A 14,979-nucleotide genomic window follows, 5' to 3' on the forward strand; every position below is an offset into this window, starting at 1 on the left:
TTGTAAAACAGCTGTAATATACGGCAGTCCAGGTTGTCCTTCAACTGTAAAAATGAAATAATGCTCTTTAAAGTATCATTTACAACAGTGGTGGCTGTTTTCACAAGTATGCTACAAAAAACACGACAATACATAATACATAAGGAAAAGCCCTATGTTTGGTCAGTTGATGAGATAGGTAAATGTTATTTTTGTGTGACAGTTCTGATGGTTTTCAAAGGGCTAATGCTTTGCTTTTCGACATATGCCCAACTGAAAACGCTTTAGCAACTCAAGTGCACACGACAACCATCTAAATAGACTACATGTTCGCAGAAAACACAATACTGAATATAGAGGGAAAAATAACGGCTCTTTTTAAAAGCACTTTTAGTAGTGAAGTACTTTTAGGATTGTTTGGAATTTTTTACCAGCAGACACCCTTTTACTGCTGAGTGTCTTAGTATTGTAAGATGTGTGATTTGAATTTTGGTTTAAAGGTGCCTTTGGTTTGAACACCCCTACCCCTACGAGGCAGAAATACAAAGAAATAGAAGGAAATTGAGCCTATTTGGAACCAGACTTTAGTATGTTCCCATGGGGGGATTCACGGTGCGAATGACACTGCGTCAGCTTTTTCATTTATCTTTAGTATTTTCTTCAACTTTAACTTTTAGGACCATGTATGAGGTTGTGGCAAGCTAAATACACAACACGACGACGTCTCGGAAAAATAGTAAGGATTATATAGGGAAAAACAACAGTGTCAGTTAAAGTCCGTTTTGAAGGTGTTAGTGGTTGGGGATTTTGAAAAGCATCAGACATCAGGCAGATACAATCCTTTCTGCGTGTTCTGGTGCAGAAAGAGTTTTCAGTTTATACATTGGGGTGACCAGTAGATACCATTTTACAACCATACCCCCAAACGACATTTACAGAGCCCAAAGAAGGATTTGGGTCAATTTCAAAGCCATTTTTCCGTATGAAGCGCCAACTTTATATGAAAATGTGTTTAATAAACATCAAAGGACTGAGGTTGAACTTTCTGATAAGGGACATTTTAAACCTAGTCATTGTCACTTCAACGTTCCCTTCACTAAAGTGGCTAAGATGCCTGGACTATAACTACTATCCCGCTCTTCTTGTCAATTTCACTGCCTTTGCCATGAGCGGTGGACTGACGATGCTACGAGTATACGGTCTTGCTGCGTTGCATTGCGTTCAGTTTCATTCTGTGACTTCGACAGCTACTTGACTAAATATTGTATTTTCGCCTTACGCGACTTGTTGTTTCTTTTTATATTTAGTCAAGTTTTGACTAAATATTTTAACATCGAGGGGGAATCGAAACGAGGGTCGTGGTGTATGTGCGTGTGTGTGTGTGTCTGTGTGTGTGTGTGTGTGTGTGTGTAGAGCGATTCAGACTAAACTACTGGACCGATCTTTATGAAATTTGACATGAGAGTTCCTGGGTATGAAATCCCCGAACATATTTTTCATTTTTTTGATAAATGTCTTTGATGACGTCATATCCGGCTTTTCGTGAAAGTTGAGGCGGCACTGTCACGCCCTCATTTTTCAACCAAATTGGTTGAAATTTTGGTCAAGTAATCTTCGACGAAGCCCGGGGTTCGGTATTGCATTTCAGCTTGGTGGCTTAAAAATTAATTAATGACTTTGGTCATTAAAAATCTGAAAATTGTAAAAAAAAAATAAAAATTTATAAAACGATCCAAATTTACGTTTATCTTATTTTCCATCATTTGCTGATTCCAAAAACATATAAATATGTTATATTCGGATTAAAAACAAGCTCTGAAAATTAAATATATAAAAATTATTATCAAAATTAAATTGTCCAAATCAATTTAAAAACACTTTCATCTTATTCCTTGTCGGTTCCTGATTCCAAAAACATATAGATATGATATGTTTGGATTAAAAACACGCTCAGAAAGTTAAAACAAAGAGAGGTACAGAAAAGCGTGCTATCCTTCTTAGCGCAACTACTACCCCGCTCTTCTTGTCAATTTCACTGCCTTTGCCATGAGCGGTGGACTGACGATGCTACGAGTATACGGTCTTGCGGAAAAATGGCAGCTACTTGACTAAATATTGTATTTTCGCCTTACGCGACTTGTTTGTCTTTCTTTAAACGCTAACAAATTTAGATCCTGGCTGAAAAATCTGCATGTTCAGCAGATTAAAGAATTTGGAATTTGGAATTCTTCTGCGTCGCAAATGAACCAGTGCGGGCAAGAAGATTATTCAGCGCGCGCGCACATAAATACACACAGACACACACACACACACACACAAACATACATACATACACACACACGCGCGCACACATACATACACACACGCGCGGCAAGTGGGCACACAAATACATTTTATGTTTTGATCCAGAAACGTTTTGCAGAGTTATGTTATTGTATCGGACACTAGTGAACACTCAGTGCCCGCGATAGAAACACACACACGCTATATTATCATATAGTGTAGTCACAACGCTCTAGACAAGAAGTGTTCCAATTTGAACACACGTTTTGTAACCACTTGTGTGCTACTTTTGCAAGTAGAATATAGTATCTCGCACAGTCTTCCCAGCTGGTTTCAAAAACTGTGTTCACATTGGAACACTTTTACTTTGAGTGAACGTTTGCTTTGTTAACTGGCCTTAGATTTAAATCGAGAGAGAGAGAGAGAGAGAGAGAGAGAGAGAGAGAGATTGGTTGGTTGATTGATTGATTGATTGATCAATACAGAAAGACAGAGGTTTAGACAGAAGCCTAGTTTTGCAACTAGCCCTTGACCAAATGAAACACACACTAGAATTAAAGAGAGAGAGGGATGGAAAGAAGAAGCGGTAGAGAAAGAGGGGGGGGAGGGGGTAGAGAGAGATAGGGGGAGGAAGGGGAGGGACACACAAGCATACAAACAAGTACAGAAAGAGCACAATATCAGTTTCCCCAAGATTTACACCGGCACAGCCTGAAACAGGACAATGCCTGTAGGGTTAACAGAGATATTTATGGGCTTCGATATTGAATAGACACCCATGGCCAAACCATCGAACACTTCAGTCAGATTGTAGCCAGAATTATTGCTGAGGTTCAAATCTGCGAGTCGAATTGAGAATCTGGTTGGTGTTCCCTGGATGTCTTTGTTGACAATGGCAACGGCGAAGGAACCTTGAGGTTTAATTAGTGGTTTTGTCCACAGCGACAGGGTCTGAAAAAAACAAAGTAGCTTGGTATGCTAAAAGTGTATGTATTTGTGTGAGTCTTGAAACCCGTTTTCTGTCTTTTTTAGGCTTCAGATGTGTACAGTGAAAGACACCCCCTCCCCCCCCCCCTCCCACCCCACCCCTTCCCCTTTACATTTTTGTTAAGATTCTCGTATTTTTAGAAATTCCGTTTCAAGACCTTTTTTTTTTTCCCCTTTTTCTCTGCGGATTTTCTGCTCAATAACCTCTGTGAGTTTATCTTAAAGTTATAATTTGTATAATTTGATAAATATTAATTTTTTTTTTAGATGTTCCTAACCTCTGTGAGTTTATCTTAAAGTTATAATTTGTATAATTTGATAAATATTAATTTTTTTTTTAGATGTTCCTACCATGTTAAACTATGGTTCGGAAAGGTTAGCAGAATTATCCAAATTTAGCTTTTGGAGCATTTTATTGTTGGTAAATACATGAGGGGACTCTGTCGACCAAAGAAATGTTGGCCTCATAATAGAATACGATAATCTCACCTTGGCAAAAATATCAAGTAATATCTAGTCCCTAATTTGGCCCTTTTCTATGAATGTAACAAAAGTGTCCCTCTCATGTAGGCCCACCTGTATCATATGGACACTTTTGGACGGTCCCGAGGGTGTCCTCTACTGGCACTAAGAAACTTACCTGAGTATTAAACCCTGTCGGTGTGACCCTGGTTGGGTCCTGGTTAACGACAAACACTCTTCTGTTCTATACACTAAGCTCTCTCTGTCAAAGATGTGACAAGTCCAAAGTAATAAGCTTACCTTAACATTGGGTGGCGGGGTGGCCCAGTGGGTCCTGGTTGATGACAAACACTCTTCTGTTATATACACTAAGCTCTCTCTGTCAAAGATGTGACAAGTCCAAAGTAATAAGCTTACCTTAACATTGGGTGGCAGGGTGGCCCAGTGGATCCTGGTTAACGACAAACACTCTTCTGTTCTATACTCTCACTACATCCTGTCAAAGTCTAAAATAATAAGTTTACATGAGAATCGAACCCTTGCGAATGTGTCCCTGGTGGCAGGGTGGCCCGGCGGTTCCTGGTTGATGACAAACACTCTTCTGTTCTATACTCTCACCTCATCCTGTCAAAGTCTAACGTAGCAAGCTTACCTGAGAGTTGAACCCTTGCGGTGTGACCCTGGTGGCGGGGTGGCCCAGCGGGTCCTGGTTGATGGCCAGCACTCGCCTGTTCTGCAGCAAGGCCTTGGACTTGGGGTCTATGTGTCTCAGGTCGTTGGACATGATGAGAGGGGCTGCAAGCATGGCCCACATCCCCATGTGCACTCTCTGCTGGTCGTAGCTCAGCCCGAAGTCTCCCACGATCAACTGTAAGAGTAGTACGGTAGATAGAACTGAAGTGAGTTCGCAGCGTCAGCTCAATTAGATCCATAGACTTACTGCACTATGCTGTGTTGTGCTGTGCTGTGCTGTGTTGTACTGCGTTATAACATTGAAAACAGAGGGATAAGCTGTATGGTATGCCATCGGTCATCCTGGCTCGCTTCTGGTTTTATCTTAGCGGGAGTCTCCGACGATTGGTTGACCTGAACAGAGAGATAATTTGACTTCTTTGGAATAAAAGACCCACGCAAGCACGTCATCTGCACTAGCATTTTGGAGCAGAGAAAGAGAGAGAGAGAGATCGAAGGAGAGAGAGAGAGAGAGAGAGAGAGAGAGAGAGAGAGAGAGAGAGAGGAGGGGAGGGCAGAGACAGCCTGCTTACCATATCTGGGTCACTGAAGCTTCCAGGTCCCACGTGCTGCTGAAAGCCCCCCTGGTTGGTGCCGAAGTACTCGACGGTGTTCATGACGCTGTCCCAACTGTCCTGCATGTCGTGGTAGTTGCGCCAGATGTTGCAGTACTTAGCCACTGCCGCGTAGTCTATTGACTGGGGACAGAACGATATATCTGTAGCAGTCGTCTGTGTTTTTGTTTGTTTGTTTGTTTGTTTGTTTGTATGTTTGTCCGAATGTTAGATTGCTTTTTTGTTAGTTTGTTGTTGTTGTTGTTGTTGTTGTTGTTATTGTTGTTGTTGTTGTTGCAGTGTTGCTGTTGTATTACCTTATTTCTATTTTTTCTTGTTTTTTCACTATTCTACCAGCGTGCCTGTCACCGTCCGTCAAAGCAAAGTGTGTTTTGATTTACATTGTGTACTGTCTTTTTATTGTGCGTGTGCGTGTGTGCGTTAGTCAACTGCTGCTGCAAAAGTTTGATAAGCCTATTATTGCTGTTATGTTCAATCTTAACTTCGTTGTTGTTGTTGTTGTTGTTGTTGTTGGTTGTGGTGGTGGTGGTGTTGTTGTTGTTGTTGTCGTTGTCGTTGTTGTTGTTGAAAGTTCTTGTTTTTATTTTATTTTCATGTATTTATGTATCTAAATGTGTTTTTAATAGGGGGTAGTTTTGAAAAATAAACTACCAGATCATTGTTTCTTGATTCCTGGCAACTCTGAAGTGAAGACCCGTCGATAAAACTTTAAAGTAATAAGAAGACATTCTGTGTGGAGAAACCTCCACCAAACACCAAAACTATAACGCTTCGGGTCTAATGAAATTGAATTCTCGAAACCAGTGAAAAGAGTTTACTTCTTTCCATGTAATTACAACCTACTCTACCTTCACTTTTAATTCACAGTGACTTTTATATTGAAGTCCTAAGTCGACCCCTTCAAGTTCAAGTCAACAAAAAGGTATATAATTTTATACTCACCATCTCATTTTTGCCAACCAACATGTTTTCACAGATATATGTTCCTAAACTGGTTTACCTGCCAAAAATACTTCAGGGTATAGATTTCAATGCGCTGTCTTTCTATCTGACTCAGAAATTATAACAACAAAGTAACAAGATGTTCACATCACAAACCATGTTGTCATAATACTGGTAAACAGCCCAGTCACAGGAGAATAGGATCGGTCTTCCAGTCTGGTTCAGATAAAAGGACATGATTGGGAATCCTGGAAGAAACAGATTTCAAACTGTTACCTTGAATGGCTCAACAAATTAATAAAATAGGTTTTCTAAAGAACAATATAATGATTTAAATAAGTATTCGGTATGTAACAAGAAAGAAAAAGAACGAAACCCAGCCAACCTATCAAACGGCCAAAAAAGACTTTAAGAAATTAGAATTAAATCAGAATTGTGTGTGTGTGTGTGTGTGTGTGTGTGTGTGTGTGTGTGTGTGTGTGTGTGTGTGTGTGTGTGTGTGTTCGTGCGTGCGTGCTTGGGTTTGTGCGTTTGTGCGTGCTGAAACAAACCGTAATCGTTGTCGGCAGCATTCAGGTTGCAAGCATCGAGTTTCAGCAGGTCCACACCCCAGTCAGCAAAGGTCTGTGCGTCTTGTTGCAAGAAGAACTCGCTACCCGGGTACTTGTCACACGTCGTCTGCCCAAAGTCCTCGTAAATGCCCAGCTTCAGGCCTCGCGTGTGCATCTTGGAAACATAATTTTTATAAAGTGAAAATTTAATTTGTATAATCAAAACATGCATTGTTCCGTATTGAAAATTCTATATACTTATTTTTGAAAAATCGATTTTTATTATTGAAATTTCTATATTTATTCTAGTAAGGGAAAGTCGCCAATCCCGGAACAGTCGGCCAACTTGGAACACATCAATATGCGATCAACGGGGAACAATTCATGAACAATTGTTTTGCAGAAATGTCAAGTGACATTCCTTGATATTATTCCAGCAAAAAAAATGACTACCGCGACAAAACAAAAACAATGGTACGTTTTTCAAACTTTTCTTACTTCTTCTTCTTATTTCTACCGTCTACAATTCGTATTATTACTCTTTATCTATATACGTTCACGTAAAATGTTGATTGCTGTGATAAACCTTCATAGATTTGCAATAACTTGAACGGAAAAAAAAGATTTGAAACGTCACGTGTATCCAACAGAAAAACGCGAAATCCATGCAGGTGCCATGCGGCAATGATGGAACACATAAGAGAGGCAAACATGGAACAGTGTTCCAGCTTTGCCGCATTCTGTTCCATCTTACCCTCATCAAACAATAAACAGAACACTGCTGTTTTATTCACGTATTCAATTCTCTTTTCGGTTTTGTTGTGTGTTTCCTTTCAAAAGTTTTATTGAATGATTGATTGATTTGTTTGACAGTATTATGAGACCCGAACGGCGGTGGTTACCAGAAGAAATGGGCTGCGCTTTGTCGGCAGTGAAAAACGGAGATATGGGTTTGCGTTGCGCATCAAGAGCATATGGTGTTACTGTCACAACTCTTAAAAGTCATTTAAAAGGAAACAAACAAATTTGCAAAAGAAGAAGTAAAGTTCACAGGAAGACCTTCTACATTAACACCAGAGAACAAGAACTAATTAATTATTCTTGAAGCTGAAATAAATTTGCCAACGTCACCCCCATCGATGTGAATGCGTTATATATTGTGTGTAAAAAAAATGTCTGTTTGTCTGTCTGTCTGTAAAAAATTCCATTTCACACGGCAGAAATTAATATGTAAAGCGCGGAGAGCACTTGTGGTTCGCGCTATATAAGCTCACCAAAATAAATAAATAAATACACTGTACATGGAGATTCTGGTCATTATTATTGCTTGGTGTCAGCAGCAAATGTAAGCTTACCTGCTGCTGATGTCCTGCAACGCACAACCACAAGCTCGTCGAAGAGATCATCACGACAAAAATCCAATCTTCTTCTTACAAGCAAAAGCTGGAGATTTCACTTGCACAGAGGCGTGCAGGTCAACAGAAAAGAGGAAAGAATGAAGCTACAAAATCTTCTGCTCAGATAAACAAGAGGGGAATATCTTCTGATCAGAGGGAAAAAAGGAGAACATTCTCGACGATGCGTTCTATCCCGGGGGAAAGCACTTGGTACTGCTTCATGTGTGGCACCAACTCCCCTGAGAACATGATACAGTGCCAGAGGTGCACACCGTCAGTGGGCACACGAGGACTGCGCTGACAGCAGCGGACAAAAGGACTTCGAAGTCTGTACTTAGCAATTTTCGTGTGTCTGCAAAATCAGTTTTTAAATCTGTTCTTAGTTATTTGCTTTGAGACTTTATGCGTAATGATTTTTACATTTAGTCAATTGGGCAGGTAGCCCTTTTATATCTATTTGTCAACAGAAGAGGGGTACAAATGAAGCTGCGAAATTTCGTTGTTCTGCTTCATGAGTGGCACCAACTCCCCTGAGGATATGTTATAGTGCCAGAAGTGCACACAGTAATCACACGATGACTGCTCTGACAGTAGAAGACAAAGGACATTGTCTGCGAAATCGGTTCTTTGCCTATTTTTTCCTCTTTTTTTTTTAAGGTTTTGTTTTTCAGTCCTTTTTAGACCTAGCCCTTATTTATCTTTTTGTTTTACATTTAAGGCTTAAATTGTTATCCGATTTGTTATTTCCTTGGTAAAAATCAAAATATGATGTTGAAAAAAAGACATTTACATAAAATGGCTTAATCAAAATAGTATGACGTATTTATTTATCTTGTGTGCTTGTTTGTGTGTGAATGAGAGTGTGTGGGTGTATGTGTGTGTGTGAGAGACACAGACAGCGCTAGAAAGAGAGTCAGGGTGTGTTTGTATGTGTTCCGAGTTTGACAACACAGTGTTCCACTTTACACACCCATGCGTCCAACCTGGAACAAATGCAGACATTTTTATTATGATCAGTCTGATGAGTTGCGTGACTTTTATTTTATTTTATGTGGTTTGTTTATTTACTGATAGAGTCTAGTATGTGACAATATAAAGAACGCTTTGCAATATTCATTTTTGTGTCTGGTACGGCTGTTTCTCCTTAACTGTTCCAGGTTTAGCGACTTTCCCCTAAATCTGCTTACCACTCCGCCCTGATATGGCCCTTCGTGGTCGGCTGGGCGTTAAGCAAACAAACAAACAAAAGCTTACCACTTGACCGCATATCGAGCGCATCCGACTTATTTTATGTTTATGTTTACAGAACAGAAGCTCAATACTCTATGCGCAGGTGATTCGCGAGAGATTTACCCCCATTGAATAGTTTATATTATTTCTGCGGAATTTGCTGAGGCAAATATTGCATGTAACCCGAAAGATTTCCAAAGCAACTGGATGCGTGTGTTCTTTTGCGCTTTGTGAAACTTTGATCAAATTTCACATTCAGACAATAGGTTTGCATACATAATATTATAATGTATGTACGTCAATCCTATCAATTACCGAAAGGCAGGCTTAACAATATTGACTCTATCTGAATCTTCAAATTCATGGTTTGTGACAAAAGCCCGATGAACTGCTGAGCCGATGCTATTTTTTGGCAATAATTATGATCTTTTAAAGACTTCAGATTCATTTCATTCTCAATTCATACTGGTTGCATTAGAGCACAAAATACGTACGCTGTGCCGCCTTCAATTGTTAAAACCAGCTCAGCATCATTAGGAGAAAAAACCATTTTAATCTGCGAATGATATATCAGAATCGATGAATGCACATAGCAATATCTTCAGATCTGTTAATATTCTATTTGCTCTTTTCCTCACTCCATACTTCAGTGTCATCCAAGTAAATCTCCAAAGCTTACGTAATCAGCCAGAGCTTTGATCCCGCTCGGGAAGCGCTCCGGGTCAGCCATCAGACGGCCATGTTCGTCACGTGACTCGGCCAGCCAACAGTCGTCGATACAGACGTACTCATACCCCACGTCCTTGTATCCTTCCGCCACGATGATGTCAGCCATTTGCATGAACAGCTTCTCGCTGGAACATACAATTCAGGGATGTAAGAATCTGGCTTTTGAAGCAGAATAGACATATTCCAGATATACCCTCATGGAAGATGCGTCAAAATCTGAAAGAAGATTGAACATTTTGAAACTCGATTCACTGAGCCTCATTTTGTGAGGCTCTCAACTATGGCATTCCGTTTGTCAAATAATTATTTGAATACTTTTTTATGTTTTTTTCACCAGTTTTAGCTAAATAATCATTATTTAGAAGCTCATGTGCTAAATAAGTAATTGTTTATAAACAATGTAAAACAATTCTAAATAATTTTTTGTTTACGTAAACCATTCATTATTTACCTAAACAATTCATTGTATACGTAAATAATTCATTGTTTACGTAAATAATGATTTATTTAGCAACATTGATGATTGTTTACAAACAATGTAAAATACGTCTAAATAATATATTGTTTACGTAAACAATATATTATTTAGACTTATATTACATTGTTTATAAACAATTACTTATTTAGCACATGAGCTTCTAAATAATGATTATTTAGCTAAAACTGGTGAAAAAAACATGAAAAAGTATCCAAATAATTATTTGACTAACGGAATGCCATACTCAACAGTGTCAACAACAAGTCAGTAAAATTGCTGTAATGTTCCGGGAGCTACGCCGCCTGTGCTGAGATGCACGAGAAAGTTACCACCCGAACGGGAGGCAGCCGCAGTGTTGGGTTGGTTGAAATTGATATTTGTTGTGATTTCAACGAATCTGACCCTGCCTTTCGTTCTCTCGGGCGGTTTGGGTGGCACCCACTTTCCAGGGCCGGACCAAATGAGTTGTAAGGGGGGGGGGGGGGGTTCCTCCTTTTTTGGGGGGGCAAATCAGCGAAGGTGGGGGGGGGGGGGGTACCTTTTTCTCATCGGATTTCACATTGAATAAAATTTGTTAGAGACACACACAAAATTTAGTTAAAAAAAAACCACAAAAAAACAACAACACTCAAAGCAATAAGGTACATGCTTTTTCCAGGGGTGGGGTTCCCCCCCTTCCCTGGGTCCGGCCCTGCTTTCGGTTCGAGCATCACAGCCCAGGATCCCTGAAGGGTCGCTCCTTCTTGAACAACCAAACCCCCCCCCCCCCCCCCCCCCGGCCCTGTGCCCCCGGCTTCTTTGATTAAATTATTTATTTTTTCGTTAATTGTTAATTTAATTTTCTTGTTCAACGTTCATCCCTGCAACCATGCTAAACCTTACCTGATACAATTGTCCGGGTCGTTGACACAGTCGACGTTACACCTGAACCTCTCCCAGTCCAGCCAGCCCATGGGAGGGGTCCTCGCGAGACCGTTGTCCAGAGCCTGAATGGTTTGTACCAATGTCAAGGACACCATGGCCCATTTCATCTGCAGTTTCAATGCAATTTCAGTTTGTGCGCAGCGGCTGTCGTGCGTGCTTTGTGAAAACTGACTTCAGTCGAAATGCGCCCACCACCATTTATGTTGTCTTTGTTGTTGTGTTAATCGTCAAAATCAGTTGTTTTTCGTGTTCTGCTATATTTAGGTTAAACCGAAAACTTGAAGTCCGTAGTATGGGGCGACTAGATCTCTCTCCCCTCCCCCCCCCTCCCCACACACACACTTGTTGTTGGTGTTGTTGTATTTTACTCCAAATGTTCTCTCCGTTTCAGCGAAGTGCCCGCTAGAAATTCTTACTGCAGTCGATCAGGACACACACGTACGCACGCATGTGTACACACACACACACACACACACACACACACGCACACACAAACACGCACGCACAAAGACGCACGCACACACACACACACACACACACACACACACACACACACACACACACACACACACACACACACACACACACACGTTGACTCAGATCAAAGACTGCCCAGACTTACCAAACGTCGATCCATCTTCGTTGTGTTGTTGTGCAGGAGTTGCAGATCACACACACACACACACACACACACACACACACACACACACATTGACTCAGATCAAAGACTGCCAAGACTTACCAAACGTCGATCCATCTTCGTTGTGATGTTGTGCAGGAGTTGCAGATCATTCACTGTCACAACGCTAACCCAAGTTGATGGGAAATGCTAAGAAGTCAACAAGCTCACAGCTTTAATCAGTGCAGTTCCAATCAAACCTTTTTATGGGTGCATTGTCGACATATAGGCCCCTATCTGCTGCACCAAACAACACTTGCTCTACTTTAGAGTTGATAAAGCGTGCTTTTGTTTTGGGTTTTTTTTATTTTTTTATTTTTTTTACTTCGCCGCAGATCTGTATCATATGATATATATGCATGTGTCAAGTTTGATTGCTGTTCGGGTTCTATCATTAAATAATAGAACACTACTCGAACTTCTTTTTTCACTGGTTCTTTCTCACAAAGAAGGTGCAGTGTTTGAGTAAGGACGCTGATAAATCTGTTTCACCTTGAAACAGATATCATGATGTGAAAATTTTACGTTATCTGATAACTGAATGAGTTTATATAACTGTAACGCCGCGGGCAATAATAACCGAAGTAAAACGCCGATCATAGAACACTACTAACATGGAATCGGGCTTATGATGTCTTTTTATATTTAGTCAAGTTTTGACTAAATATTTTAACATCGAGGGGGAATCGAAACGAGGGTCGTGGTGTATGTGCGTGTGTGCGTGTGTGCGTGTGTGTGTGTGTGTGCGTGCGTGCGTGTCTGTGTGTGTGTGTGTGTGTGCGTGTGTGTGTGTGTCTGTGCGTGTGTGTGTGTGTAGAGCGATTCAGACTAAACTACTGGACCAATCTTTATGAAATTTTACATGAGAGTTCCTGGGAATGATATCCCCGGATGTTTTTTTCATTTTTTCGATAAATGTCTTTTATGACGTGATATCCGGCTTTTTGTCAAAGTTGAGGCGGCACTGTCACACCTTCATTTTTCAATCAAATTTATTGAAATTTTGGTCAAGCAATCTTCGACGAAGGCCGGACTTCGGTATTGCATTTCAGCATGGAGACTTAAAAATTAATTAATGACTTTGGTCATTAAAAATCTGAAAATTGTAATTAAAATTATGTTTTTATAAAACGATCCAAAATTACTTTTATTTTATTCTTCATCATTTTCTGATTCCAAAAACATATAAATATGTTATATTCGGATTAAAAACAAGCTCTGAAAATTAAAAAATATAAAAATTATGATCAAAATTAATTTTTCGAAATCAACTTAAAAACACTTTCATCTTATTCCTTGTCGGTTCCTGATTCAAAAAACATATAGATATGATATGTTTGAATTAAAAACACACTCAAAAAGTTAAAACGAAGAGAGGTACAGAAAAACGTGCTATCCTTCTCAGCGCAACTACTACCCCGCTCTTCTTGTCAATTTCACTGCCTTTGCCACGAGCGGTGGACTCACGATGCTACGAGTATACGGTCTTGCTGAAAAATTGCATTGCGTTCAGTTTCATTCTGTGAGTTCGACAGCTTGACTAAATGTTGTATTTTCGCCTCAAGCGACTTGTTTTATAAACTACAATGTTTCTATATAATGCGCTTATGTACATACACTTATACTATTTCACTAATTATGTATTTATGTAGTAGTAGTTATTATAGTAGATTTAGTCCCTCTTCAGGGCGAGGGCCAGATGCAAAAAAGTATACTTATTCTGCAACCGGCCTCGTAAAATAAAGAATTGTCATTGTCATTGTCTGTCTGTCTCTCTGTCTGTTCGCGTCTCTGTCTCACACACAGTGACACCGTGACACACTGACACGGCCATGGGCCGTGACACACACACACACACACACACACACACACACACACACACACGTACACCACTGACACCGATTGGTGTTTAGAAGAGAAGATGGGAGGACTGATTGTCCTTTTCCCCTGCACATACACAGAGGCACCTGGAGGACCACGTAGTCATGCATGCGCCTGTTAGTCCAGGCATCTTAGCCACTTTAGTGAAGGGAACGTTGAAGTGACAATGACTAGGTTTAAAATGTCCCTTATCAGAAAGTTCAACCTCATTCGTTTGATGTTTATTAAGCACATTTTCATATAAAGTTGGCGCTTCATACGGAAAAATGGCTTTGAAATTGACCCAAATCCTTCTTTGGGCTCTGTAAATGTCGTTTGGGGGTATGGTTGTAAAATGGTATCTACTGGTCACCCCAATGTATAAACTGAAAACTATTTCTGCACCAGAACACGCAGAAAGGATTGTATCTGCCTGATGTCTGATGCTTTTCAAAATCCCCAACCACTAACACCTTCAAAACGGACTTTAACTGACACTGTTGTTTTTCCCTATATAATCCTTACTATTTTTCCGAGACGTCGTCGTGTTGTGTATTTAGCTTGCCACAACCTCATACATGGTCCTAAAAGTTAAAGTTGAAGAAAATACTAAAGATAAATGAAAAAGCTGACGCAGTGTCATTCGCACCGTGAATCCCCCCATGGGAACATACTAAAGTCTGGTTCCAAATAGGCTCAATTTCCTTCTATTTCTTTGTATTTCTGCCTCGTAGGGGTAGGGGTGTTCAAACCAAAGGCACCTTTAAACCAAAATTCAAATCACACATCTTACAATACTAAGACACTCAGCAGTAAAAGGGTGTCTGCTGGTAAAAAATTCCAAACAATCCTAAAAGTACTTCACTACTAAAAGTGCTTTTAAAAAGAGCCGTTATTTTTCCCTCTATATTCAGTATTGTGTTTTCTGCGAACATGTAGTCTATTTAGATGGTTGTCGTGTGCACTTGAGTTGCTAAAGCGTTTTCAGTTGGGCATATGTCGAAAAGCAAAGAATTAGCCCTTTGAAAACCATCAGAACTGTCACACAAAAATAACATTTACCTATCTCACCAACTGACCAAACATAGGGCTTTTCCTTATGTATTATGTATTGTCGTGTTTTTTGTAGCATACTTGTGAAAACAGCCACCACTGTTGTAAATGATACTTT

The 14,979-nt window shown here is 40.0% G+C and overlaps 1 protein-coding gene across 3 annotated transcripts; it reads right to left on the reverse strand.

Moving 5' to 3' along the window:
- Positions 1–2,389: 2,389 nt before the first annotated feature.
- On the reverse strand, positions 2,390–13,886 carry LOC138968795 (alpha-N-acetylgalactosaminidase-like). 3 transcript variants are annotated; one of them, XM_070341438.1, is made up of 9 exons: positions 13,837–13,886; positions 12,012–12,098; positions 11,228–11,376; positions 9,818–9,992; positions 6,512–6,686; positions 6,117–6,208; positions 4,977–5,141; positions 4,364–4,579; positions 2,390–3,213 (listed from the first exon to the last, which is right to left on the reverse strand). In XM_070341438.1, exons 2-9 carry the CDS (start codon positions 12,024–12,026, stop codon positions 2,959–2,961), a joined length of 1,242 nt encoding a protein of 413 aa, XP_070197539.1. In that variant the 5' UTR covers positions 12,027–12,098; positions 13,837–13,886; the 3' UTR covers positions 2,390–2,958. The 3 variants fall into 3 exon arrangements, with proteins under 3 accessions (XP_070197539.1, XP_070197538.1, XP_070197540.1); XM_070341437.1 differs by lacking the exon at positions 13,837–13,886 and having other exon boundaries at positions 12,012–12,199; XM_070341439.1 differs by lacking the exons at positions 12,012–12,098; positions 13,837–13,886 and adding an exon at positions 11,892–11,939.
- Between the last annotated feature and the right edge of the window lie 1,093 nt (positions 13,887–14,979).

This window comes from Littorina saxatilis, linkage group LG6 (assembly GCF_037325665.1).
Source record: "Littorina saxatilis isolate snail1 linkage group LG6, US_GU_Lsax_2.0, whole genome shotgun sequence".
NCBI lineage: Eukaryota > Metazoa > Mollusca > Gastropoda > Littorinimorpha > Littorinidae > Littorina > Littorina saxatilis.